At 57.6% G+C, this 24,850-nt stretch overlaps 2 protein-coding genes across 9 annotated transcripts; one reads left to right on the top strand and one right to left on the bottom strand.

Moving 5' to 3' along the window:
- SLC15A3 (solute carrier family 15 member 3) lies at nucleotides 1–14,853 on the top strand. Of its 2 annotated transcripts, none has more exons than XM_060303155.1 (8): nucleotides 1–629; nucleotides 4,144–4,433; nucleotides 6,289–6,436; nucleotides 7,871–7,981; nucleotides 8,708–8,876; nucleotides 10,331–10,489; nucleotides 11,496–11,651; nucleotides 11,740–12,257. In XM_060303155.1, the coding sequence occupies exons 1-8, from the start codon at nucleotides 72–74 to the stop codon at nucleotides 11,835–11,837; spliced, it is 1,689 nt and encodes a 562-aa protein (XP_060159138.1). In that variant the 5' UTR covers nucleotides 1–71; the 3' UTR covers nucleotides 11,838–12,257. The 2 variants fall into 2 exon arrangements, with proteins under 2 accessions (XP_060159138.1, XP_030705191.2); XM_030849331.3 differs by having other exon boundaries at nucleotides 3–629; nucleotides 12,132–14,853.
- Nucleotides 12,344–24,557, bottom strand: TMEM132A (transmembrane protein 132A). 7 transcript variants are annotated; one of them, XM_060303154.2, is made up of 12 exons: nucleotides 24,354–24,555; nucleotides 23,206–23,269; nucleotides 21,686–21,900; nucleotides 21,272–21,490; nucleotides 20,182–20,513; nucleotides 18,327–18,476; nucleotides 17,095–17,293; nucleotides 16,867–17,010; nucleotides 15,605–15,807; nucleotides 14,582–14,858; nucleotides 14,042–14,233; nucleotides 12,344–13,624 (listed from the first exon to the last, which is right to left on the bottom strand). In XM_060303154.2, the coding sequence occupies exons 2-12, from the start codon at nucleotides 23,222–23,224 to the stop codon at nucleotides 12,584–12,586; spliced, it is 2,991 nt and encodes a 996-aa protein (XP_060159137.1). In that variant the 5' UTR covers nucleotides 23,225–23,269; nucleotides 24,354–24,555; the 3' UTR covers nucleotides 12,344–12,583. The 7 variants fall into 7 exon arrangements, with proteins under 7 accessions (XP_060159137.1, XP_030705190.1, XP_030705189.1 ...); XM_030849330.2 differs by lacking the exon at nucleotides 23,206–23,269 and having other exon boundaries at nucleotides 17,095–17,290; nucleotides 24,354–24,557; XM_030849329.2 differs by lacking the exon at nucleotides 23,206–23,269 and having other exon boundaries at nucleotides 24,354–24,557.
- Nucleotides 24,558–24,850: the final 293 nt, after the last annotated feature.

The raw sequence follows: 24,850 nt of genomic DNA on the forward strand, positions 1-24,850 counted from the left end.
GGGAGGCCGCGGGGGAGGGCCGGAGGGCTGCGGACAGGGTGGGGGTCTGAGAAGCGCAGCGGGGGCCCAGGATGCCCGGGCCGCGCACACCAGTGGAGCCCCGAGAGTCCGGGGAGCGCCGGCCGCTGCTGGAGCGCAGGCCGCGGGAGCCCCGACGGTGGTGGCGGGCGGCGGCGGCCGCGGTGCTGCTCGTGGAGATGCTGGAGCGCGCCGCCTTCTTCGGCGTCGCGGGCAACCTGGTGCTCTACCTGAACAGCGCCGACTTCCATTGGGCGGGCGAGCAGGCGTCCCGCGCCGCGCTGGTCTTCCTGGGCGCCTCCTACCTGCTGGCGCCCGTGGGCGGCTGGCTGGCCGACGTATACCTGGGCCGCCACCGCGCCATCGCGCTCAGCCTCCTGCTCTACCTGGCCGCCTCCGGCCTGCTGGCCGCCACCGCCTTCCCCGACGGCCGCAGGTCCTTCTGCGGCGAGATGCTCTCCCTGCCGCTGGGGCCCGCCTGCCCTTCGCACGGCTGCCTGCACACCTCGCCCACCCCCTACTGCGCCCCCACCCTCTACGCGGTGTTGCTGCTGCTCGCCCTGGCCGCCAGCTCCGTCAGGAGCAACCTCACCTCTTTCGGTGCCGACCAGGTGAGTGACAAGAGGGCCCGCCCCGTCGGGAGGCCCGGGGCGTGCGGAGGGAAAGCGATGGACCCGGGAGTCAAGAGGCCCTGGCTGCCAGCCTGCGTGACCCCTCTCCGGGCCCAGTTTCTTTATTTGAAAGAAGCTGTGGGGTTGGGGGTTTGGGGGTGCGGACCCCTACAACAAAAACGATGGCACGATAGTGATAACCATAGCTGGCCTTTGACTATGTGCCACTTTCAGTGTTTTAACTCATTTCGTCCTCTTAACTACTTAGAAGGTAGGTAGTATTTTTATGTCCATTTTGCGGAGTAGGACACTGGAGTTTCAGGATGTTTATCGGCCTGGCTGAGGTCTCATAGAGAGCAGGTCGAAGAGCAGGTTAGGGTAGCTGCACATCAGGCCCCACACCTTGGGCCCCATCTTTGTGTGTTGTAGAGATCTAGAGGAAGGCGGGAGCCTCTTCTTGCCAGCTGTGCCGGAGGTTGAGGCAGGCCCACGTGTTCAGATCCCAGCTCTGCCACTCACCAGCCAGAGGCACCTGGGCCAATACCTTAACTTCTACGCCTTTTTCTGTACACTTTTGGACAGAACATGGCACATAGGAGAAATTCGATAGATATTTGTTAAATGAATGAGTAAATACTGTGTGATAACATGGCTATATTTTGATAGCTCTACTCAGTGGGCTATTAGACAGTAATTTTTAAAAATATGTAACGTGACTTGAACAAAACCACATACAGTGTTAATGAGCAAAAGCAACGCAAAATTGCCTACAGAGCATGAGTACAGCCGCGTGAAAAGAGCAGGTGTCAACAAAAGGGGGAAACTGGAAAAAATTGTGACAGTAGTGTGATCAGGTGCCACTGGACTAGCTGTACTTTTTTCCTAATTGCTTTAAAATGTTCTTTAATTGCATGTATTACAATCAGAAAGGGGACATTTTGGAAGGAATATTGCATCCAGCTGGCAACCACAATGCGGCATCCGACACAATCTCCGGAGTCCTTACCCAGGAGTGACTCATCCAGCCTGTTCGGATTCCTTTGATGATGGGGGATTCAGTGCCCCCAGGACAGCCCCATCCATTTCTCAGCCGCCACTGACCTTCCTGCAGACCAGGAGACCCCCAGCATCTGCCAGTGGGAATCTCTCAGCTTCCCTTAATTCTTCTGCTCTTTCATTGACATCCCACTCCGCCCCCAGGTGCCCTTGACTTCATTGACCTCCAGAGGGCCTCAGCCACCTACTGCCTCCTGTCTGTCCCTCCTCTTGGTGGCAGAATTGGTCTCTCAGAGGCTCGGCCACTGGGTAGCATGGACTCTGGGTGGGGCCAGGCCAGGCTGGAAGGCTGCCTGGGGGTCTGGCCTGATCCCTAGGACAGTTCAGAAACACTAAAATGATTTGAGACAGGGATGGAATCATTAGATTAGATTTTTTTAAAATTCTTTTCTTTTTTTTTTAAACCCCACATTTGTTTATTTATTTTTATTTTTTGGCTGTGTTGGGTCTTCGTTTCTGTGCGAGGGCTTTCTCTAGTTGTGGCAAGCGGGGGCCACTCTTCATCGCGGTGCGCGGGCCTCTCACTATCGCGGCCTCTCTTGTTGCGGAGCACAGGCTCCAGACGCACAGGCTCAGTAGTTGTGGCTCACGGGCCTAGTTGCTCCGCGGCATGTGGGATCCTCCCAGACCAGGGCTCGAACCCGTGTCCCCTGCATTAGCAGGCAGATTCTCAACCACTGAGCCACCAGGGAAGCCCCATTAGATTAGATTGAGTTCTTTAAAATGGCTCTGGTTACAGGGTAGGCAGTGGATGTGGGTAACACGAGTGGGCACACCAGAGCAGCGAGGGGGCTGCTGCAGAATTCGGGGGGGGCAGTCAGATGGGGGGTGCAGGTGGGAGGGGCTGGCACCATCTGACAGACAGCCATACCCAGGAGCTGAGTGTTTAACACACTTGCTGATTTCAGAAAGGGCCATCCATCATTCTCAACAAAGTGGCTGCTTGTTTTGGGAGAGCTCATTTATATCCTGAACGGGCTGCCTGGTCCTCCCCTTACAGTTGCAACTGTCATATTCATTTATATCCAATTAATAAACGGAGTGCCTGCTCCTAATGGGACTTATTCAATTTTCTGCTTGAAAGTCTACAGCAAGGATTTTCAGTGAGTGAGAATTCTCAGCGAGTGGACAGGCCCCTCCCTCCTCATCCCCAAGAGGACCCCTCAGAATCTCCAAGGGGATGCAGTTTTAAGCGCACCTGTGTGGACTAAAAGTTTACATTTGGAAAATGAACAAAATACCTAGTTACTTTTTTCCTCATGCAGCTACAGAAATTAAAGCTTGATAAAATCTTAACTAATGGATATATGTATCTCTGGGTGGAAGGAGAATAATGGATTCTGAGATTTGGGGAGTTATTGAAACGGTGATGGGGTACAGAATCATTTATCTAGAGAGGTGACCTCCAGACATCACTGCTTTTAAAACGTACAGATGCCCGGGCCCTGCCCCAGATCTGCTGAGTCAGAATCTGGGACCAGGGTCTAGGAGAGGTATGGGCAGCCAGTGCAGTTGATCCAAGCCAGCAGACCGGAAGGGGGCCTGGGGCCTGGCTGTCGCAGATTGATCCAAATCCTGGGTAAAGATTTTCAGCTTTACTGCCCTTGCTGGGGGGCCCACATTTTTTTTTTTGCGTCAGGCCAGAACCCGCTCTTGGGGCCGTGTCTGGGACCGCTTCTGCTTTCCCTGATTATGCCAACTTTGTCTGACTGGGAGGCAAGTTGCGGTGGGAGCACAATGGAAAACTCCATTTGCATCTGCAAACTGCAGAGGAAATTTTCAATTAGACTTTAACTGTCCTTTCAGTAATATGCACAAATCCTATTTAATAATGTGGAACAGACCTAAGACCTTGAGTGGCTTTTTTCTGACTATGAAGGTGACGCCCAGTATGGATTGCTCAAAGACAAAGGGATAAATCAGCTAGAAATGAACAAAGGGGCACCAGAGACATCTGTTGTGTGTACTAGTTAGTGACAATAAAAAAGCAATGTGTGGGCTTCCCTGGTGGCGCAGTGGTTGAGAGTCTGCCTGCCGATGCAGAGGACACAGGTTCGTGCCCAGGTCCGGGAAGATCCCACATGCTGCAGAGCGGCTGGGCCCGTGAGCCATGGCCGCTGAGCCTGCGCGTCTGGAGCCTGTGCTCCGCAGCGGGAGAGGCCACAACAGTGAGAGGCCCGTGTACCGCAAAAAGAAAAAGAAAAAAGCAATGTGTGTCAAGGGCAGGAAGAAACAGCTGTGTCAAAATGTCCTGATCATTAACAGGTGACTCCCAAGAGAAGGGTTTATTCATTCATTCAACAAATATTATTGAGCATCTATTTAGTGATCAGGATGAGGAAAGTGCCAGAACACCCACCCACTGATCCAAGAAGTGTCTCTGTGGGAGAGGGGGTGCAGGCGCGCGGCAGGGCGCCCTCGCACCTCCTGGGGCCTCACTCTCACCCTTGCCCGGCAGGTGATGGACCTTGGCCGCCACGCCAGCCGCCGCTTCTTCAACTGGTTTTATTGGAGCATTAATGTGGGTGCCGTGCTGTCGTTGCTGGTGCTGGCCTTTATCCAACAGAACATCAACTTCCTGCTGGGCTACAGCATCATCGTGGGCTGTGTGGGCCTGGCCTTCTTCATCTTCCTCTTCGCCACCCCCAGCTTCATTACCAAGCCCCCCACGGGCAGCCAGGTGTCCTCCATGCTCAGACTTGCTCTCCAGAACTGCTGTCCCAGGCGGTGGCGCCGACACTCTGCCAGGTAAGGGGAGGGCTCTGGGTGAAGAGGCCACATGATCCAGTTTAAAGACATTCTGGATCAGCTCCAGGGGTAGCCCTTTATGATGACCAGCTCCCCAGTGGGCTAGAGCTGCCCGCCATGACTGAGAATGCTGGCGGAGGTCAGGGTGATGGTGGTGGTATTGGCAGTGGACTAACCGTAGAAAGTATGAGGATGTTAGTGGTCTTGACAGTGATGGTGGTGATAAAGATAGGGATGGTGGTGTTATTAGCGACAATGAAGATAAATGCTGGCAATGGTGATAACCATGGCAGTAGAGTGGTGCTTATGAAGATGATCTACCAGTGAAGGTTGTTGGGATAGCAGTCTACGCTACCTGGGTATTAAGTATAAGAAAGGCTAAGATGTCAGCCAAACTGGCTCCCTTTCCCATTAGCTGGCATTCAAGGGAGGAAGGTTCTGAATGGCCTTGCATGTGCACAATGGCTTCCTTTTGCCCCTCTCTTCCCTGAGTTAATTGACTACTTATGCTAAGCAAACCTGTCTCCAGACCTTGGACCCAGTTACAGCTCCTGTCAGTGGGATCTAGATGGAAAAGGTATAGAACATGCTTTCCCCCAACCTGGTGCATTGCTGTAAGGTTTTGTTTGAATGGTCCATTGCTGCCTAACTAACTATCCCAGAACTTAATGGCTTAAGCAACCACCTTTTTTTACCCCTCAAAACCTTGTGGGTAACTGGGCTCAGCCGGACAGTTCTGCTTCTTATGGTATCACGGCGGGCTGCAGTCACTGAGGACTTGAAAGGGCTGGAACATCCAAGACGGCCCACATTCCCGGCTGGCAGTCAACGTTGTCTGTCAACGAGGACACCTCGGCTCCCCTTCGTGTGCCCTTGCCCCCCAGGTGGCCGGAGCCTCTCCCGGCAAGGTATCTGGGCTGCAAGAGGAGGGAGCATTCCAAGAGGGAATGTTCCAGAGGGCAGGAAGTGGAAGCTGTCGGTCCCTGAAAGGCCTTTTGGAGGTTTGGAGTCCCAAAGCATCACTTCCTCCTCATTCTGTTGGTCAGTGCAGTCACAGCCCAGCTCAGATTCAAGGGCAGGGCAGCTAAAATCCACCTGTTAGTGGAAGAACAACGTCACAAACTGGGTGGGGAGAAGCTGATGGTGGCTGTCACACCACACCGGTATCGTCCCTTTTGGAATCTCAAAGGATGAGGCAAGGCTCTTGGGCAAGTAGGGATTAGAAGCCTCTCAGGACAAAGGGCAAAGGGTAAAGGGTAAAGGTTGATCTTTCCTGTCTCCTGATAATGTTCCCTCCACCCCTACCTCTCCATCCCTTGTTCTGTAGGGAGAGGGCTCCCATGTTGCCTGTTGAGGAGGATGGACTTGGAGAGTGCGCTGGGGGGACTGGAGTGACAGCCTCTCTCTCTGAGTCAGGCACGGACTGGGGCTTCCCTGGCTCCCATGGCACACCAACACTACAAGCCAAAAAATCCCCCAAGACTCTGCTCGCCACAGCCTCTGGTCTTACTTCCCCCAGGACCCGAGAGGCCACAGCTCTAGGATGGAGTGGGTCTTGATCGCCAACTCTGCCACACGGATGGCAGTGATAGTATTGACAGTGGCAGAAAAATAATAGTGATAGAATGAGAACTCCACGGAGGGGATGGCTTTGGTGATGGTGATGACGGCAAAAGGGATGCCGATGGTGGAGCGGAGGACATGAGGGTGGGATTTCTGAGATGATGTCTGTGATAGGTTGTGATAGGGGAGTGGGATTAAATAGCGGATGATGGGGGAGGTGGGAAGGCGGCCGTGGTGGTGGTGACGGGTGACGGTAGCAGCCATTTTATCTGCTGCCTCTATGGCCCCTCAGAGACCCTCCAGGCACCCAGCTGCTTCCTGATCAGAGGTCTCCCCAGGCTGGCCCTTCCCCCCAGGAGGACATCGCCAACTTCCAGGTGCTGGTGAAGATCTTGCCCATCATGGTGACCTTGGTGCCCTACTGGATGGTATACTTCCAGGTCAGCACCCCCGCCCTTTCGCTCTGTGGGGACTCGCTCCCCAGGCCCCTCACTGGTCTCATCTCTCATGGTAGATGCTCAGGGTATGTGGAAAGGGGGAGGGGCTCACAAAGTGAACTGCTGCCACGTAGCAGCTGGGGTGGCGCCTGGAGCTAAGCCGTCCCAATAATTACACTCTGGGTGGTAGAGCACAAGGAACTCTGGAGACAGGTCTGAGGCCCAGTGACTGAATAAGTCACCCCATCTCTCCGGGCCTCAGTTTCCTGTTAGACTAGAGGCTCTAACAGTTCTGCAGCATTCAGATTCTCCGACTTGGCAACGGAGGCCCAGAGAAGGTGTGTTGGTTGCCCGAGGCCCCACAGCAAGTTAGGGGCAAGCTTAGTCCCCCGAGTGCTTTGCAACAAGTGGTTCCCCACCCTGGCCGCGCCTCAGAATCCCCTGCAGAGCTTTAAAAAAATACAGATTCCCAGGTCCCACCGCAGACTACTGAAAGAGAATTGCTGGAGGAGTCTCCAGTGTAATAAACTTCTCAGGTGATGCTGACGCTTAGCCAGGTCTGAAAACCGCTGCTTCCCGCCCACTCCCCAAGGGGAAGGTTACTGCAGTGAATGTGTGTGTGGGTGTGTGGAGGGTGGGCAGCAGCCTAACCCCAGCCTCTAATCCCCAGTCCACAAGGTCACTGCCTCTCACACACGCTCTGCAGGAACCTTGTTGTGAGCTGCAGAGGGTGAGGGTCATGCAGGGCCAGCCTGCTACGTGGGGGTGGCACAAAGGCAGAAGGTGTCTATGATGGGACATGCGTGTCCATGGTTGATCCCTAGTCGTACCAGTTGTCAGAATACTGACATCCTTCCATACCAGTCAGCAAACAGCTGCTGCCCTGAGCACCCCAAGTGCCCTCCTCTGGCCCCAGGCCCTCCTGCAGGATTCTCCCAGAGCCCCCTCCCTCATACAGCAACGAATGGGATAATGGCCGGTATGGCGGGGAGCCCTGGAGCCTGCCCCTGCTGCTGTCCAGGGCCATTCTGGCGGGTCAGTGCCTACGCAGTCCCCAGTTGTGTCAACCTGTGGGGCTCAGCTTGGCCTCAGTGTCAGATGAGCGCTCCCTGTGGGGACAGCCATGCATTATCTTCCCCATGTCAACAAATATTTATCCACACTTACTCCGTGCCAGGCCCTGGAGACAAGAATGTGAGCCAGACCAGCTGGGCCTGGGCTCTGGAGCAAAGCTGCACGCACAGCCCTCAGGCCTGGGAACAGAGCAAAGGAAACTCCCGGGGAGGGAGGAGGGTGGGAAGCTGGACGAGGGGACAACTGCCCGGCTGCCCTGTGCTTGCTGCTGCGGAGGAATGCCTGCCTTGGAGCTGGGAGCATCCTGGGATGGAGGTGAGGCGGCCACCTCTGTTCCAGCCTCACCTCCAGCTCTCTCGGCAGATGCAGTCCACCTATGTCCTGCAAGGTCTTCACCTCCAAATCCCGGACATCTTCTCAGACTACCCTGCCAACAGATCCGCGGCTCTGAGGGCCCAGGGCAGTGGCTACAAGGTAAAAGACACACATGTGATCAGCCCCCACTTCAGGCCGAGCCGGGGGCTTCCTCTAAGAAAAGGAGGAAATGAAGCTGCCGCCACACTCCCGTCCCCCAGCGGCACGGCATCCTCGGGATACAGGAAACGCACCTGGAGGCCCAGACATCCTGCCAAAAGGCTCAGGTGCATACAAGACTTCAGGTCAGCTTCACTCCCACCCACTGCTGCTCTGAAGCGGGCCTCACTGCCCAGTTTGCACCAGGCCCTCAGATCAGGCACATTCGGGGCACTCTCAGCTCTACCCTGCTCCCTCCCTCTGTGGGAATCCTGGATGCTCACATCTCTGCCTTTCTCCAGGACTTACCAAACCAGTTCCTTGGCATCTCAGAGACTCTTAAAATCAAAGACCTTCAGAGCTGGCAGATAAATGACATACCTGCTACTAGACCTCCCTTCCTTGCCCATGGCAGACATCACTAATCTATCATGGCATTCTTTCATGCTGAGCCCATGAACATTCCAGGCAGCCACTACCAACTGACAGAAGTTGAAGGAACCTATTTGCCATCCCTGATCTAATCCATCCCCTAATTACACAGCCGAGGAGCGTGTAATCAGGGGAGGGGAAAGGACTGACTCTGGGTCGCCCAGGGACAGTCTGGATGGAGTCCAGGTCTCCGGACTCCAGCCCAGAGCTCCTCCTGCTCTGCTAGCCTGCCTCTCTTGGTTCCTTCTTTCCCAGATCCCAGAAGCCTGGCTCCTCCTGGCCAACGTCATGGTGTTGCTGATCCTGGTGCCTGTGAAGGACCACCTGCTCGATCCTTTACTGCTGCGCTGCAAGCTGCTTCCCTCGGCTCTGCAGAAGATGGCGCTGGGCATGTTCTTTGGTTTCACCTCGGTCATTGTGGCAGGTATGTCGGCCTGAGTGGAGGGCCTTGGGGAGGGGGCTGGCCTTTGTCTGGGGCTGGGGGGAGGCTGGCTCCACCAGGGGCTGATGCTGAAGCTGTGGGCCTGGGCCAAGTACACCCTCCGCCCGTGGGTGCCAGTCTTGGCTTCTGGAAGATGTGAGCTGAAAGAGACCCTCCTCCTTGAGTCCAGCCTCCCCTCGTTTTGACAGATGAGGGGACTCAGGCCAAGAGAGGAAAAAAAGATTTTCCCCAGTGGGATGTACGCTTTCTGAAGGCAGGGGATTTTTTTCTTTTTTATTCACTGCTATGAATAATGCACATGGGTGCTCAAAAAATGTGTTGAATGCATTTCCCAAAGACACAGCCGTTTAGCAGTTGGCGGACATTTTTCAAAACGTATCTATTATTTATTCTCTTCCCTCTTCCATTTCAAAAGGATTTGAAGGCTCTCATAGGAAAGAAGCTCTGGTAAAGAAGGCTTGCATGCTACTGCACAGACCTCAGCCCTTTTCACGTTGCGACTTAATAATCCTGAAGTTACTTAGTGTCTTTGAGCTTCATCTTTCAAATGGGGAGAGTAATTCATTCAGACCCTGTGCAGAGGCCAGGCTCCACCCTCATGGAATGTGGTCTAGCAGGAGTGTTGTGAGGATTAAACAAGAGGAAGTCAGTAAAGCACCCAGCACCATGCCTGGAACACAAGGAGCCAGAGGAACTAAAACTCAATAAGCAGTATTGTGTTGCCAAGTATGAAAACCAAACTAGATTCGTTTTCAGCTACATGCTTTAGTGCACTTTGTCCTATTTCATCCTCACAATAATCCTGGGATTTTGATTCCTACTTCTTGCATAAGGGAACTGGGTCTCAGAGAGGTTAAGTGATCGGCCCAAGATCACACAGCTAGCCAGTGGCAGGACCAGGATTGGAACCCAAGTCACCTAATTCCATATCTGGTGTTCATTCCACTAGAGCACAGCTGTCTTCTAAGCAATGAAGGGGAAGGAGATAAACTAAACTTGAAAGCCAGATTAGAAACGCTATTGTAATACTTGACGCTGCAGTAGAGGAGTCATATGATATCATGGGAACGGGGCTGGCTTTGAAACTAGACACGCTGGGGCGCACATACAGCCCCAGTTACTTATCAGCTGTGTGACTCAGGGCTGATTGTTTAACCTAAATTTCTCTTTCTTACTTATAAGAATGCATATTAAATGCCTCGCCTATAACAGCCTCTCAGTTAACGAGAGCTGTTACGGTTATTGAGTGCAAACCTAGTTCTGAGCTTCCTAGCAGCCAAGGCAAAAAGGGAAGAGATGGAGGGCCAGTGTTCTTTTCCTTACATGCTGCCTAGTCAATGACTGGCTACTTAGTGAATACCCACTACATGCCAAGCTCTGTCATGGGCTAAGCTGCTTACAGTGGGCCTGACTGTAGCCCCTCTCCCCACCACCAGGAGTCCTGGAGATGGAGCGTTTAGAGTACGTCAGTCACAACCAGACGGTGTCCCAGCAGATTGGGCAGAACACATATTATGCAGCACCACTGTCCATCTGGTGGCAGACCCCTCAGTACCTGCTCATCGGAATCAGTGAGATTTTTGCCAGCATCCCAGGTATCCTGGACCCCTCCCCTGCTCTCGCATGGGTGATGGGCTCTGCCTGGTGGTGCCTCGAAGTCAGAGGTCTCACGGGCACGGCCTCTGGAGCTTGTCTGCACGGAGGAAGGCAGGGTTTTCTGAGCGGGGCTGCAGTCACCCCGTGGGGACTTAGCAGCACTGGTTTGTGCCAGGCACTGCGACAGGCAGTGGGGATTAGAGGTGAATAAGACATTCCCCACACCACCTGTCCCCACAGGCGCCCTGGCGCCATGTTCCCCACCCTCTGTGACTTCGCGGTTGCTGTTCCCTCTGCCTTCCCATTTCCCAGATTGGAAGTGAACTCCCATTTCCCCTTGAATTCCCAGTCTAACTGCCCTCTCCTCCATGAGGCCCTCTCCAAGGCCTCTGAGCAAAGGGGGTCCTCTCTGTCTTCCCTTTGTCCATGTGGCCCGGGGCAGAGGGAATGGGGCGGGGGAGACACTGGGAGATTTCTGAGGTTGAATCAAAATGATTTGATGATGGGGCTTCCCTGGTGGCGCAGTGGTTGAGAGTCCGCCTGCCGATGCAGGGGACACGGGTTCGTGCCCCGGTCCGGGAAGATCCCACATGCCGCGGAGCGGCTGGGCCCGTGAGCCATGGCCGCTGAGCCTGCGCGTCTGGAGCCGGTGCTCCACAACGGGAGAGGCCACGACAGTGAGAGGCCCACGTACCGCCAAAAAAAAAAAAAATGATTTGATGATGATGCTGAAGGTGGGCAGAGAGGGTGGGCAACAGAGAGGATGAGGATGAGGACGGGGCTTCTGTCACTGAAATGGGAGACCCAGGAGGAAGGGGAAGAGGGGTGACAGGGCAGTGTGGGAGCATCCAGGTGGAGGTGTTCAGGGGGGATGAGCAGGGCAGAGGCAAGGGGTCACCCAGGGGAAGCCAGGAGGGAGGCTTGGCTGGGGGAGGGGAGGGCTGTGGCCCAGCAGGCTCTGCTCCTCCACCAGCCCCTTGGGTCGTCCTTCCTCCCTCTCTGCAGGCCTGGAGTTTGCGTACTCAGAGGCCCCACGTTCCATGCAGGGCGCCATGATGGGCATCTTCTTCTGCCTGTCTGGGGTGGGCTCGCTGTTAGGCTCCAGCCTGGTGGCACTACTGTCACTGCCGGGGGGCTGGCTGCACTGCCCGGAGGATTCTGGTGAGTGTGGGGGGCCTCCCCGGGAATGGGACATGGGTGGAGGGCGACTTGGAAAGGTGATGCCAACTGCCAAGTGCTTTGACCCCAGGCAGATGGAAATGGCACGCTAGACTCAGTACGGGGCACTCGCCCAAACCTGGCCCAGCGCCCACAGCATGGTCCTGTCCTGAGCCTCAGGTACCCTAACCGTCCAAAAGGAATCAGTGAACTCAGCAGACCTCCAAGGCACCTTCCTGCTTCCGGAACTCTGCCATTCTGGCTAAGGGTCACCTCTCTCTGTGGTACTTATGTTTTAAGCCCCTGAAAGAACAGCAAGCTACCAGGGCATTGGAGACACCACAGGAGACACCCAGGGCAGCCCGATGCTAGTGGGCTATCTGCCCTGTGTTTTCAGACCCCACCCGCTGCCCACTTTGGCTTCAGCTGGCAGCGCTGGGGGAGCCCTGCCCTGACCTGAATGCCAACCCCTCCTTTCCCCAGGGAACATCAACAAATGCCGGATGGACCTCTATTTCTTCCTGCTGGCCGGCATTCAGGCTGCCACAGCCTTGCTGTATATCGGGATCGCTGGTCGCTATGAGAGGGTGGCCCAGGGCCCAGCCTCCCAAAGCTGTCCCAGGAGGGACAGTGGCTGAACACGGCCCCCACTCCCCGCTTGCCTCTCTCCCCCAACAGACAGCCGCAGGCCCAGCTGGGGTTTCCTTCTCAGTTTATTCTGTACCCAACATTAGGATGAAATGGTTCTCATAAATATGGGCCATGAGCCCTTCCTCACGACCGTGGTCCATGACAAGGGGCAGGGCAGAGGGGGCCTGGGTGGGAGTCCTTGCGAGGGACCAGGCAGGGGACTCGCATCAACAAGCACCAGAGGATGAACAGGAGGCTGCCCAGGCGAGAGGCCCACGGCGCCGGGCCAGGCAGGCCGGGGAGGGTCAGGAGCTGCCCCGGATCCGCTCCATGTAGCTGCGCAGCTCCTCGGGGTCCTTCAGCCCCATGTCCTCACACACCCAACGGATGTCCTCCTCGCCTGCCACCAGGATGGACTGCACGGCAGGGGCCCCCCCGGGCTCCTCGGGCAGCTGGGCTGGGGGTGCTGGCGCAAACGTCACAAACTCTACCCGCTTCCGCCGCCCCCCCGCTTCCTTCCTGGCCAGGGTGCTCGAGGAGCTGGGGGTGCCCCCGGCAGGGGCCTGGGCCAGGGTCAGGGCCTCCCCTCCTCCCCCACTCTCGCAGGGGCAGCCCCCCTCCCCCTTGGGCAGGCCAGGGGACTGCCGATCCAGCTGGCGGCTCAGGTCCTCCTGGTCAGTGCCCAGCCAGACCCAGTTGTGGGGCTGGGGGGCGGCAGGGGCGGCAGCACTGTCGGGGGGCTCCTTGCGCTGGTAGCGCAGCATGAAGACCACACCGTTGACCAGGAAGATGAGGATGGCCAGACAGAAGATGCCCAGCAGGGCGTACATGCCCAGCTCTAGTTCGGTGACCCGCTGCGGGGCGGGGACCATCTCCTCGTCTTCTTCCGCCTCCTCCCTAGCTTCTGCCTTCTCCTTCCCGGCCTCCTCTGCTGCCTGCTCAAACTTGCGCCTCACATCCCCGCCGCCCCCCACACTGCCTGCCGCCCGCCGTTCTCCACCCACGCTGGCCTCTGGGGCAGCTGAGCTCTGAGCGGGGCTGGATGGGAGGGCAGGGGCTGGGGTGGGAGCGGGGGACAGCCCTAGCCAGGCGGTGCCAGAGGCCAGGGGCACACGGTGGCGGCCCCGGCGGCAGGGCTCAGGCGGGTGCAGAGCCACATGCAGGGGCAGCCCCTTGACGCCCGCCCCACTCACCACCACCCCGAGTTGGGCACCCCGCTCATAGGCTGGCAGCACAGCGCCGGGCTCCTCGGCCGACACGGACAGTCCCAGGTCACGGTGGTTGTAGAGCTCAGCGGGGGCCAGGGTGTGGTCAGAGAAGGACAGCCATAGGGAGAGGGCCACCTCCTGTCGGGCACACAGACACAGGCAGAGACACGCCAGGGCACGCACGCATGCACACAGAGACCACTCCCACAGAGACAGGCCACACGGAGGAGAAGAGACCAGAGAGAAAACAGACACAGGCAGAGGGACAAAACACAGGGAGAGAGGGGACATGCGTCAATCACCTGTCTTCCACTCTGCCCTGGGGTCTGAGTCATCGGGAGGGTCCTCAGTTAGAGCCATCTAATAACCTCCCACTGCCACACTCCAGCCAGTCACTGCTTGATCACCTCCAGCCGCAGAGAGCTCACTACCTTACAGGGAGTCAGTCCGCATCCCGAAAACCCTAAGGTGAAGGGTGGAGGTACCTCCCATCCCCCTGTTATCAACCCCCAGCTGGAGATGTTGACCTCATCCCCCTGACCCCCCAGCTGTCACCTGCTTTGGGGCAGGAAGGGCTGACTGTGCCCAGCACGTGGCTGTGACCTCCCCGGGGTGGGCAGTGCCCCGGCTTAGGGCAAGTGAGATGCCCATCACTGGCTGCACCCGCAGCTCCAGCACCGAGACCTTGTCATCCGTCACGGCCAGCACCTGCTCCCCCAGGATGGAGTCAGACAGCGGGGAGCGCACCTGAGGGTGAGAGGGAGTTGGAAGTGTGTGGGGGGGGGCCCTCGTACACAGACAGCCTCCGCCCTCTGAGAACCCAGCACCCTTACAAAGGGATCTGGTGTGCTCCCAGCATCTGCACAGGCTGCTTTCCCACCCGTAGCACCTCAAGACCTGGCTCCCACATACCCAACCCCAGCCCTTCATACTTTGAGGACTTCCTCCGTTACACGGGCCGCCCTATTCTGACCCAATCCCCAACCCCCCTGGGTTCATACCTCCCCAGGTACACCCTGGGCCTTCCGACACTCTTCACACCTGACCATTAACATTATGGGAGTCACCTACACCCTTTTCAGGCTGTCTGCTCACCTCAATGGAGGTGACGCCGGGCTCCCGGCCCACCAGGACGCGGCCTCCCTCCAGCGAGGCGACACTCGGGTCCTGCACGCGGGCGTGCGGCGCCACGAGGTGGGACACGTCCAGCAGCCAGTCCGGGCCGAGCAGGTGGGTGAGGCGACGGCCGCCGTCCAGCGGGTGGGCCGCGAAAGGGACGAGGAAGCGCACGCCGGCGCGCTGGTACTGCAGGCGGCAGCCGCGGACGCGCCGCTCGGCCTCCTCCGCCCCTGCCGCCTCGGGCTCCAGCACCCTGCGGGGAGCGGCGGCCCGGGGGCGGGGCGTCAGCGCGGGCCCCGCCCCTAGCCGGCCGAGGGTCCCGCCCAAGGGAGGCCCCCGGCTCCTAGTGGGCGCACGTTCCCCAAGCCCCGCTCGCAGCCGCACCTCCGTGGTCAGGTCCTTCCACCCGCAGGCGCCGCGCCCCAGTCCCATTCCTGACTGGTGCCTTTGCCTATGCATCGAGCCGCTCTCGCCCTCCTCTTACTCCTAATTGGAACTCTGGTTATGCGTGATAAGACCCTCTCTTAAGGGGGAGACCCACGGTGCTCGCTCTCTGGAAGCCTGGGAGCTCAGATTCCAGAGGCCTGAGGCCACCTCGTCCTTGCGCTCTGGTGGGATCCCCTCAATATTTACTAAGTGCCATCTTAGGCTTTGAGGACACAGCAGGCGACAAAATAGACAAAATCCCCCTCCTTACATGCTAGGGGAGGAGTGTGGAGGGTAGTCAGACCACAAACAAGATTAATCAGATCACGTGGTATGTTAGAAAGTGATACGTACTATAGAGAAGTAAGGCAGGGAAGGAGGAGAGGAGTGGAGGTCGGCAATCACAAACAGCGGTCAGAAGCTGGGTGATGATGGGCGGGCGGGGGGAGAAGCAACCGCAGGCAATGGGGCAGTTTTTCAGACCCCAGCTCGGGCTTATGGCTGTGTCCCCTGCACCCTCAGTCCCAGAGCGACTTCGTCAAGGCCTGCCAGCTTCCCCAGGGCTCCACCTACCCTTCCGCTGGGCCAGGTACCCTCCAGCCTCGGACCTGCTCGAGGGTGGTGTCGGTGAGTTCGATGTGCAGGGGCAGCAGCGGGGCCCACACGGTCAGCCGCAGCGAGGCCCGCAGCCGGCGCCACCAGAAGTCCACCCGCACCCCCCGAGCACCCCGGCTCTCCTTGCCAGCCACAAACACAGTGTCACAGGCCTCGGACACCTGTGGGAGGGCAGAAGACAGGGGGTGGGCACAGCCACCCGGGACAGGTATGGACCGGGGGGCATCTCTTGACCCCCATACCATAAGAAAGGGGTACGGTTGAAATTCATTCTGTATTTTTCTGTAATGCGTGTCCTCAGATTAAGATTTCCCCACGCGGCCAAGATCCGTTCCCCTGGCAGGAGCGGCCCTTCCCTGAGTTCACCTGGGGCTCAGCTGGGGGAACTGGCTATCTGCACAGGACAAAATCCTTCTCCTGGCAGAGGAGGGTTTGAATCCACAACTCTGGCTCCTCATTAGTGCTGGCCCCTGGCTTGGGTGCCGGAGCCACCAGGTACGAGTGGGTAGGCAGAGGCTGAGGGCAAGGCAGACCTATCCGTCCGTGAACCCTCAGGTAGGAACCACTTACACAGAGGCAAAGTGCTGGCACAGGTAGCCAAAGACACCTCCACTCAGGCGGCCAGAATTTAGGAAATGCAGGCCCTGGGCTGCCCCTCTGAGGGGAATTCAAAATGGGGAATGTTGCCCTGCCTTTTTTTTAACCTCATGGGTCATTATGAGGCTCCAATAATAATAGTTGTCTTTACTTTTACCATTCGATAATGATTATATTGTATTATGATTATGACAGCAGCCCCTGCTCTCCGCTGGATACTGTCTTAGAGTGCTTTTAATTCTTACAACATCCCTAAAATAGATTCCCATTTTAAAGCTTAGGAAACGGAGGCTCAGAGAGGTTGAGACTTGTCCACAATCACACAGCTAGCTGATAAACAAAGATGGGTTTCAAATGAAAACTTTCCCACCATAAAGTACATGCTCTTAACTCCCCCACGTCAGTTCATTTGCCAGTGCAGTAAGAACGTGAAAGTGCCTAAGTTGGGGGTTTGGGGGTTGCACAGCTCCCACTTGACTCTGGAGAGAGTTGGTGGGACCAAAGCTGTGGTCCCCCTCATGAGGTTACTGGTGTCAAGAAAAAGCTGTTCTCTTGGGGACCTGAGTGGGGAAGGAGGAACGCTGTGTGTGCCACGTGTACACAAACGCATACGTGCCACTCACCTGCAGGACCTGTGTGTTGGCTGACTCGCAGCCGATGTGCTCTGTCACCTCCACCAGAGCTCCGCCACTGTCCACGGTGACAAGGCGCACAGGGACATGCCGCGGCACTCCAGTCAACGGCGCCGTGTTCACCAGCTCCTCAGCCTGGGGGTGCAGGAGGAGCTCAGCCCCAAGCTCTTCACCTCACTTGGCCCCCAGCCTGGCTGGGAAGAGCTGGGGACCCCTTACCTTGGCCAGTGGGACGAGGGCTCTTATGTCCCGCTCCGACACCAGGATCTCCCACACCATTTTGTCCTTCTCCGCTTCGGGGGCCTGGCCTGGGTACTCCAGCTGCCATGTGACAGGGCGAGTGACTGCCACGCCCCCACTAGTGCCATTCTCCACCAAAAAGTCCACCCACAGGAACTCGGACAGTTCAAGGGGGCTGCTGGCCAGAAGAGAGAGAATCTGAGTGCTTGAGAGCGGCCAGGCACTGTTGTGAGCACTTCCTGTATTCATGAGGTAGGTCCTACGATTATCCCCATTTTACAGATGAGGAAACTGAGGTCTGGAGGTTATGTAACTCGCCCAAGGTCACACAGCAAAAAGTGGAAGGGCTGGGATTAAACCCAAGCATCCTGGCTCCAGAGCCCAAGTTCTTATCCACTCAAGATCCATGAAGCCACTTTACCAACCCCTAGAACGCTCGCTGGCTCTCCTGCCTTCCTGGGCCCCCCGCACTCAGGCCTCTGTCTTCCACAGCCGTTGGGGTGACATGAAGCACCAATGTCAATTTCTACCAAGTAGGAAGATTCACTTCCCGGTCCCAGAACTGCCACTTGACACCCTGAATAATAAATTACCTCACGGAACCAGCCTAGATGCTTGCTGGGTGGTACCTTATTTTCACAAACCCTAAGGGATGCATCATTATTCCCATTTCACAAGTGAGGAAACAGAGGCTCTGGTGGGGTAGGGCGGGGGCGTGCTGAACTGGCTTGCCCAAGTTATTTATCCAAAAAGTGTCAGAACTAGGATTCAAACAGGGGTTACAAAGCACATGGCCTTGACCCAGACTCAGGGCATGAATAAGAAGAGTTCATCAATGTTAAGAACTGCAACTGGGCTTTGGGGGGAATATTAATGGCTGGGAAAAAAGGGACCCATTTGCTGGTAGTGGGAGGCAGGGTAGTGGCAGTGAGGGTTGTGACTGGGCGGCCAGGATAGACTGTCATCACCTGGATTAAGACTCACAGACACTCACTGTACCTGGCACGTACCTGGGGATGGATAGATAGTAGCTGAATGAACAAAAGATATATCTGCGTTGTGCTGCTTCCTCGAAGGAGTCTGCTCTTGTGCCTGCCTACATGGGAATATGGGGGCCGGCAGCCCCCTCCCCTCGGGCCCCCTAGATCTGCCCACTAGCACTCCAGTACCACCCCTCCCCGCTCCACCCCTCGTGAGAGGGAAGCACCCACCTGGAGTCCGGCCCCGCGGGCCTGTCCTGATGGCAGGTGATGAGCGTGGTGTGGTGCTTGGAGCCCTTGAAGCGGTCCAGCTTGGCGGTCCAGAGGGCTGGCTGGGCTGGGCGGGCAGCTGTCACATACAGCCCCTTCTTTACCTTGATCCTGGGGAAGGGGACACAGGTCCAGTTTGTCAGGGGGCTGCTGAAGCGTGGACTGGATCAGAGCGGGAAGATAAGGGACTCCAGTGTGAATCTCCTCCTCGCCATCCTCTGACCCAGAAGGACCTCATCTCATTGCAGGTCCTGCCACACAGCTCTCCCCCATTCAAAGACCACTTATGACTCCCCACTGCCCACAAGGTCAAGTCTTAGCCTGGCATCCGAGGCCCTCCAGGGTCCGGTCCAGTTTCTTCTTTGGCTGTGACATCTCTCCACGCACTCTTAGCTTTAGCTGCACCCGAAGTACACGAGCACGACGCCCTTCATGCCTCTAAGCCTTTGCTCAGGCTGTACCTTCAGCCTGGTCTGCCCTTCCTTTCTTCACCTGCTCATTCTTCAAGTCTCCAGCAACACAGATACCATTTCCTTTAGAAAGCTCTCCCTGTGGCAGGATGAATTTCCCCTGCCTCCATCCCCCTAACCCCAGCCCCTGCAGCACTTTGTACCTTCATCAGAGCATATAATCCAGTCCCTGCCCATCCAGTCCCCTTCCCTACCACTAGGGGTCCCTTAGTGCCAGAGGGGGATGGGGCCTTGCTCTTTTCTGAAGGTCCCGAGTGGAGACACAGGGCTTGGCATATTTTAAGTGTCTAGGGAGATCTAACGATGATACGAGTGAGAGAGGAGGGCGTGAGAGACAGGGAGATGCGACGGGCACCTGTGAGACACAGGGATGGGACACACACAAACCCCATTATGGGGTAGGCAAGTCACGCCCTGCAAATCCTTGGCAGTAGTAAGATTGGGGTGGGGGGGACTTCCCTGGTGGCGCAGTGGTTAAGAATCCGCCTGCCAATGCAGGGACACAGGTTCGAGCCCTGGTCTGGGAAGATCCCGCATGCCACGGAGCAACTAAGCCCGTGTGTCACAACTACTGAGCCTGCACTCTAGAGCCCCATGAGCCACAACTACTGAGCCGGCGCACCACAACTACTGAAACCTGCGCACCTAGAATCTGTGCTCCGCAACAAGAGAAGCCACCGCAATGAGAAGCCCACGCACCGCAACGAAGAGTAGCCCCCGCTCGCCACAGCTAGAGAAAGCTCGCGCGCAGCAACGCAGACCCAACGCAGCCAAAAATAAATTAATTAATTAAATAAATTTAATAAAAAAAAAGATTGGGGTGGGGGATGGCTGGGGGTGGGGCATTTCCCGAAGAAACGGACACAAAAGGAGGGCCTTCCTATGGGAAGGAGCCAGCTCTGTCCAAAGGCTAAGGACCCATGGTGAGGGTGGTAAGAGGGAAAAGATGCAGATGAATGGGACTAGGGCAAATACCTCTGCCGGGCAGCTGAGCATTAACCACTCCCAGGCACTGCACTTTCCAGTTTTTAAGCCCTCTCCCGTTTCCCCTCCCTGGAGCCGCAACTGCCCTGTGGGTAACGTTAGCCCACCGGACAAAGGAGTCTCAGGGAAGCGCCAGGGGAGGGCAGCTTCCTCCTTCTGATTCCAAGTTCAGGGCCGTGCCCAGTCGCCGGGTCCTGCCTGCTGCCAGGGCAACCACAGTGCTTGGCCTGGAGTGGGTATGGCGGACCCATGTTTTGCAGAGGTCAAGGATTCCACTGAATACCCCAAGAGGAAGAGGTACCTGCGCAGTCTTCCTGCAGAGGTTCCGGCCTCTGACCCGCCCCCAGGGGCCCGGTGCTCACCGCAGGGTCAGGACGCTGGCTGTGAAATTGTGTTGAAGCAGGAGGGTGGCACTGAAGAGCTGGCCGGGCCGCACGGGCATGTCAGGCACCCGCAGAGTCACTGCCTCATCCAGGGGCACCTCTTGGTACTGTGGGGGGTCCGCGGGGCGCAGCTCCACGTCGCCCACTGGGAGGGCCTGCTCTCCAGGGTCCTCCTCCCTGCCGGGGCCGCAGCCCCCAGGGCCCTCGGCTGCCGGCTCCAGTGTGTAGGCCAGCTCGGCCCGCGTGGCCGAACCCTGGGAGAACCAGTGGGAGGGGAACTCCAGCTCCACTACACAGGCGCCCAGAGATGGCTGCAAAGACACAACGACCATGGTCAGCGTGGTGGGGGAGGGGAGTCCCAGCACCCAGGGCGGGAAACCCAGAGCTGCAGGGGTCCCTGAGAGCAGGGCCAGCGCGGGCCACAGGCGTATGCCACGTGACACAGCCAACTGGCAACGCGACTGAGGCTAGGTCTCAGAACGCGTCCACTGGCCGTTCTTCCACCTTTGGCAGCAGTCTCATTCCACAGGGAACCAACCCCAATGCCTGCCCCTATTCATGCTCCAGGATGGCCCTGACGACCACTCAGAATCCTCAGGCTTCTCAGAATCCCACAGCCCACAGAACACCTCTCTCCAGTGGAACCCTGTGCTAGACTGCGAAAGAGCGGAAATTCCAATAATAAAAGAAATGCAAACAATAATACAACACTCGCTGAGGGATTGCTCTCGTGCCAGGCATTGGGCCAAAAGCTATTCTTGCAGCCATCTCATTTATTCTCCATTCCAACTCAATATGAGGTAAAAATTGTTATTATCCCATTTTACTGATGAGGAAACTGAGCCTCAGAGAGGTTACGTTACTTGCCCAAAGTCACGTACAATGGACTGAACTCCTTAAGGGGGCCTAAATAAGAGGGACCCGCGAAAGCCAGCAGAGCAGGAATGGAGTCAGGTGGTCCATGACCTCCAAACCTCCCGGGAGTGGTGAGCCCTCTCTTCCCTACTCCGGGACCACCCTCTGGTGGACACAGCAGCAGGGCCAGCCCAGGTGGGGCCCTCACACTCACCTGGAAGCGGCAGGCTTGGTGAGCAGTGCCTGCAGGGTGTGTGGCGTGGAGCCGGGCACAAGGCAGGCTGCCAGGCCCCGGGGGCCAATCCTGCCCTTTGAGGTGGAAGAGGACGCGGGCGTGGGGCTCCGCTGGAGTCACAGCCGCTTCCACTGACACGGCCCGCACGTCCCACGGGACTGGCCTTTGGTGTGGCTCAGTGACCCGAGGGGGGACCACCTGGAGGGAAAACGGGGGTGCTCAACAAAGCAAGGGGTGGGGAGAAGCAAAAACTCAGGCTGGCAGGAGACAGCCTTTATGGGCCTCCTTTTCCCCCCTCTGGAAAATGGGGAGCTCAGCTAGGGCTGAGCGACACACAGCAGACCTTGGCTCTGAGTCCCGTTAGCCCAGGAGACTCTGGTGGCCCCTCCTTACCTGCTGAGTGGCGAAGGGTGGGTAGGAGGCCCGGAGAAGTGGCTGGGCCCTGGGCCAGGGCTGCAGGAGCAGAAAGGTCTCAGATCGGGAGCCCAGAGAGGAGTTGGCAGGTGGATAGTGGCCCACCTGCTGCACACGGAAGTGCTCGGGGGCATCCAGGAGCTCCAGGGCCGCCGGCAGGTAGACTGGGTCCAGGGGGTCCTGGTCACAGTCCACTGAAGAGGGAGAAGGGGGAGGGATGGTGACAGCTTTAAGGCAGGCAGGGGCTGAACTCAGCTTCGTCCCGGGGCACAGCAGTGCTGAGCGATGGACGAAGAAAAGGGTTGTAACTGTCCCATCCTCCCAGGGTGTCGGGGGGAGTCTCCCCATTTCACAGATGAGGTAACTGGGACCAGGATTTGAATCTACATCCAGGACCGACTGCCAGCTTCCGAGTCATTCCTTCTTCTGCCTTCCACAGACCCAGGCCTTCCTCACGCCAGTAGAACCTTCCCAATGTCTCCTCCTCCCCCATTCCTGCCCCCTACCTACCTGCCTCTGACACCAAGGCATTTGTGGGGTACAGACCTCCCCAGACAGGGTCTATGTAGTAAAAGATGGTGTTGAGGTGAGCTTCGTAGAAGTAGAGACCGTTTCTCAGCCCCTGGGTCCTTGGCCAGACTCGGCTGGGCATCCCCACCCCCACCCCCGCCTCCCTCTGCATCATCACCATGGCAACCTTGCACTGGTTCCCCGAACTTGCTGCCTTCTACCCCATCCCAACTGGGTATTGGAGTGCAAGTCTAGAATGGGGGAGGGGGGCGGGAACCATAAGCTTGGGGAGAGAGTCAAAGTATTCAACCAACAGTCAGAAGGGCAAAGGACCCCTAAGACCATATTAGGTTTGTATCAACTGACTATTAGTTAGCCCTAAAAATAATAGTTAACATTTTTTGACAGAAAGTTATATGTTGGCTACTATTTTAAATACTTTACATGTATTAACTCTTTCGGGTTTTGTAATAGCTCTGAGAACTAGGTTCTATTAGTATTAATCCCATTTTATGGTTGTAGAAAATGAAGCTGAGAGGTTCAGGGACTTGCCTGGGGTCCCACAGCAGGAACGTGATGGAGCTGGGAGTCAGAGCCCAGGCACCAACCATTACACACCCTGCCTCTCCACCCTCCACCTCTCCACCCTGGGCTGCTTTCCACCGTGCACCCTGTGGGCTTCATTCCCTAGAGTGTGGGTCTCTCCTCCTCTGCTGGGCAGCGCCTCCCTCCAGGGTCAAGAGTCACTGTCACCTTCTTAAGGAAGCCCCCCTTGATTGCGTGCCCTCCCACCAGTCCCCTCAGTCTTCTGCGCCCCTGAATTAGTTATCTTCCTGTCTGTCGGCTGGGGGCCTTGTCTTACTCATCCCAGCATCCCCCATCCCTGGAGAGGATGTTCTGGGAGTCTGGAGACCTGTGTTTACGTCCTAACTCTTCCTCGATTAGCCTTGGGTCAGCCATTTAACATCCTGGAGCCTCAGTTTCCTCACCTGTAGCGCGAGCGAGCATTTAGTGACACGGTGGACAGGCGAGGGCTTTGTAAACCGCGGTGCGCTGTGTGGAGGAGGGGTTATTGCTGCTGCATAATAGATGTGACAAGGCTTTCCTCTTCTCTCTGTGTGAGGGGTTATTAGGGCTCCTGCTGGGTCCCCTGGGGAGGGGAGCAGGTGGCTGAAAGCAGCCCTAGAGCCAGTTCGCTCTCAGCCCCACTGCTGGGCTGGGGGACTTGACGGTTTCAACCTCCTTCTGGGCCCTCCCCAGCAAGGAGCATGTGGCTGAGAAGCTCCACTCCCCGCGACCCCCACCCCCAAGTGTAACAGGTGAGTGACTATGGCTCCCTGGGGGCAGACCCTGGCTTCTGGTTCTTCTCCTACTCCATACTCCACTGCCTGGATAATTACAAGATGCTCTGTGGCCTGACTCCCACGGACTCGCATCACTCAGAGCTCAGCTCTCTGGTGGGGGGAGGGGGCAGAGAATGCCTCGCTCTCCGTGGCATCCTCCTCCACCTAGCAGCCTCAGCCCACGACAAGGGCAGTCGGCCCCCCACGCAGGGGCACAGGGGAGGCGCTGCCCCTTCCTCCAGTGATCTCCATACTCAGGAAGGCACCGATGAAGTAATTCCAAGGTCAAAGAGCTCCTTGGGGCAGGGGGAAGGCGGCTGCGGATCTCGCAGGTCCTGGGCAAAGGGGCTGCTTCCCGTTCCGTGGGGGCTGGGTTGATGGTTGCGGGGAGGAGGCCAGGAGCCACGGGGCTACAGCTCTCTGTACCGCAGATTAGGGAGCTGGTGTGTGCGGGACAGGGGGCAGCCAGGTTAGACGTCGCGACTGGAGGGGAAACTCGTGGAAGGTGCGGGGACACGGCGAGGATGGGGGGAAGACGGTGAGAGCCCGTGGACCCCGCTGACCTTGGGTCAGGAAGAAGTTGCCAGGTTATGCAAGTGAGGAAAGCCAGAGGCGCGAGGCTGGGGGCCGGATCCCAGGGATAAGACCTCTCCAACCCTCAGGGCACGCTGCGGGGCGACCCGGCTCGGGGTTTAGTCCCAGAACTCGCGGGTTCCCGGCTCCCGAGCATCCCTCGCGCTCGGCCTCTGCTCGGGCCCAGCTGCCCCTCGCCCCGCCCCGCCCCTCCCGCTGACCTCTCACGACGTCCAGGACGAGGGCCACCAGCAAGCAGAGCCAGGGGCCGCAGGGCCCCCGGGGAGCCGCTGCCACGCGCCCCGCCATCCAGACGTTCATCCTTCCCACTCAAGGCCGGGACTAGGCGGGCAGTTCAGGTGGCCGCGGTCCTCCCGGCATCTCCCGGCCCGACCCGGCCGGCTGGGTCCCCGCCGCCCGCCCCGCGGCTGCAGTTCCCAGACAATGGAGCGGGAGCTAGAGCTGGAGCAGGAGGATGGGAGGGAGCGAACACGGCTCACGGGCTACCCCTCAGCCCTGCCGGGTCCTAGTGCCCTACGGATGCCGAAGCCCCAAGCGCCCCCGTGCTAGAGGTCGGGCAGAAGGCCACTTCCCCGGGGACTGACTTGCCTCTGCCAAAAGGGACACGACGACGTGTTCGGTTCGCTCCCTTTCGGAAGCTCCTGACCAATGAGGAAAAAGCACCTCCTCTGCCTCACCCCCACCCCACAAGCAGCTC

The sequence above is a fragment of the Globicephala melas genome, chromosome 8 (assembly GCF_963455315.2).
Source record: "Globicephala melas chromosome 8, mGloMel1.2, whole genome shotgun sequence".
Lineage (NCBI taxonomy): Eukaryota > Metazoa > Chordata > Mammalia > Artiodactyla > Delphinidae > Globicephala > Globicephala melas.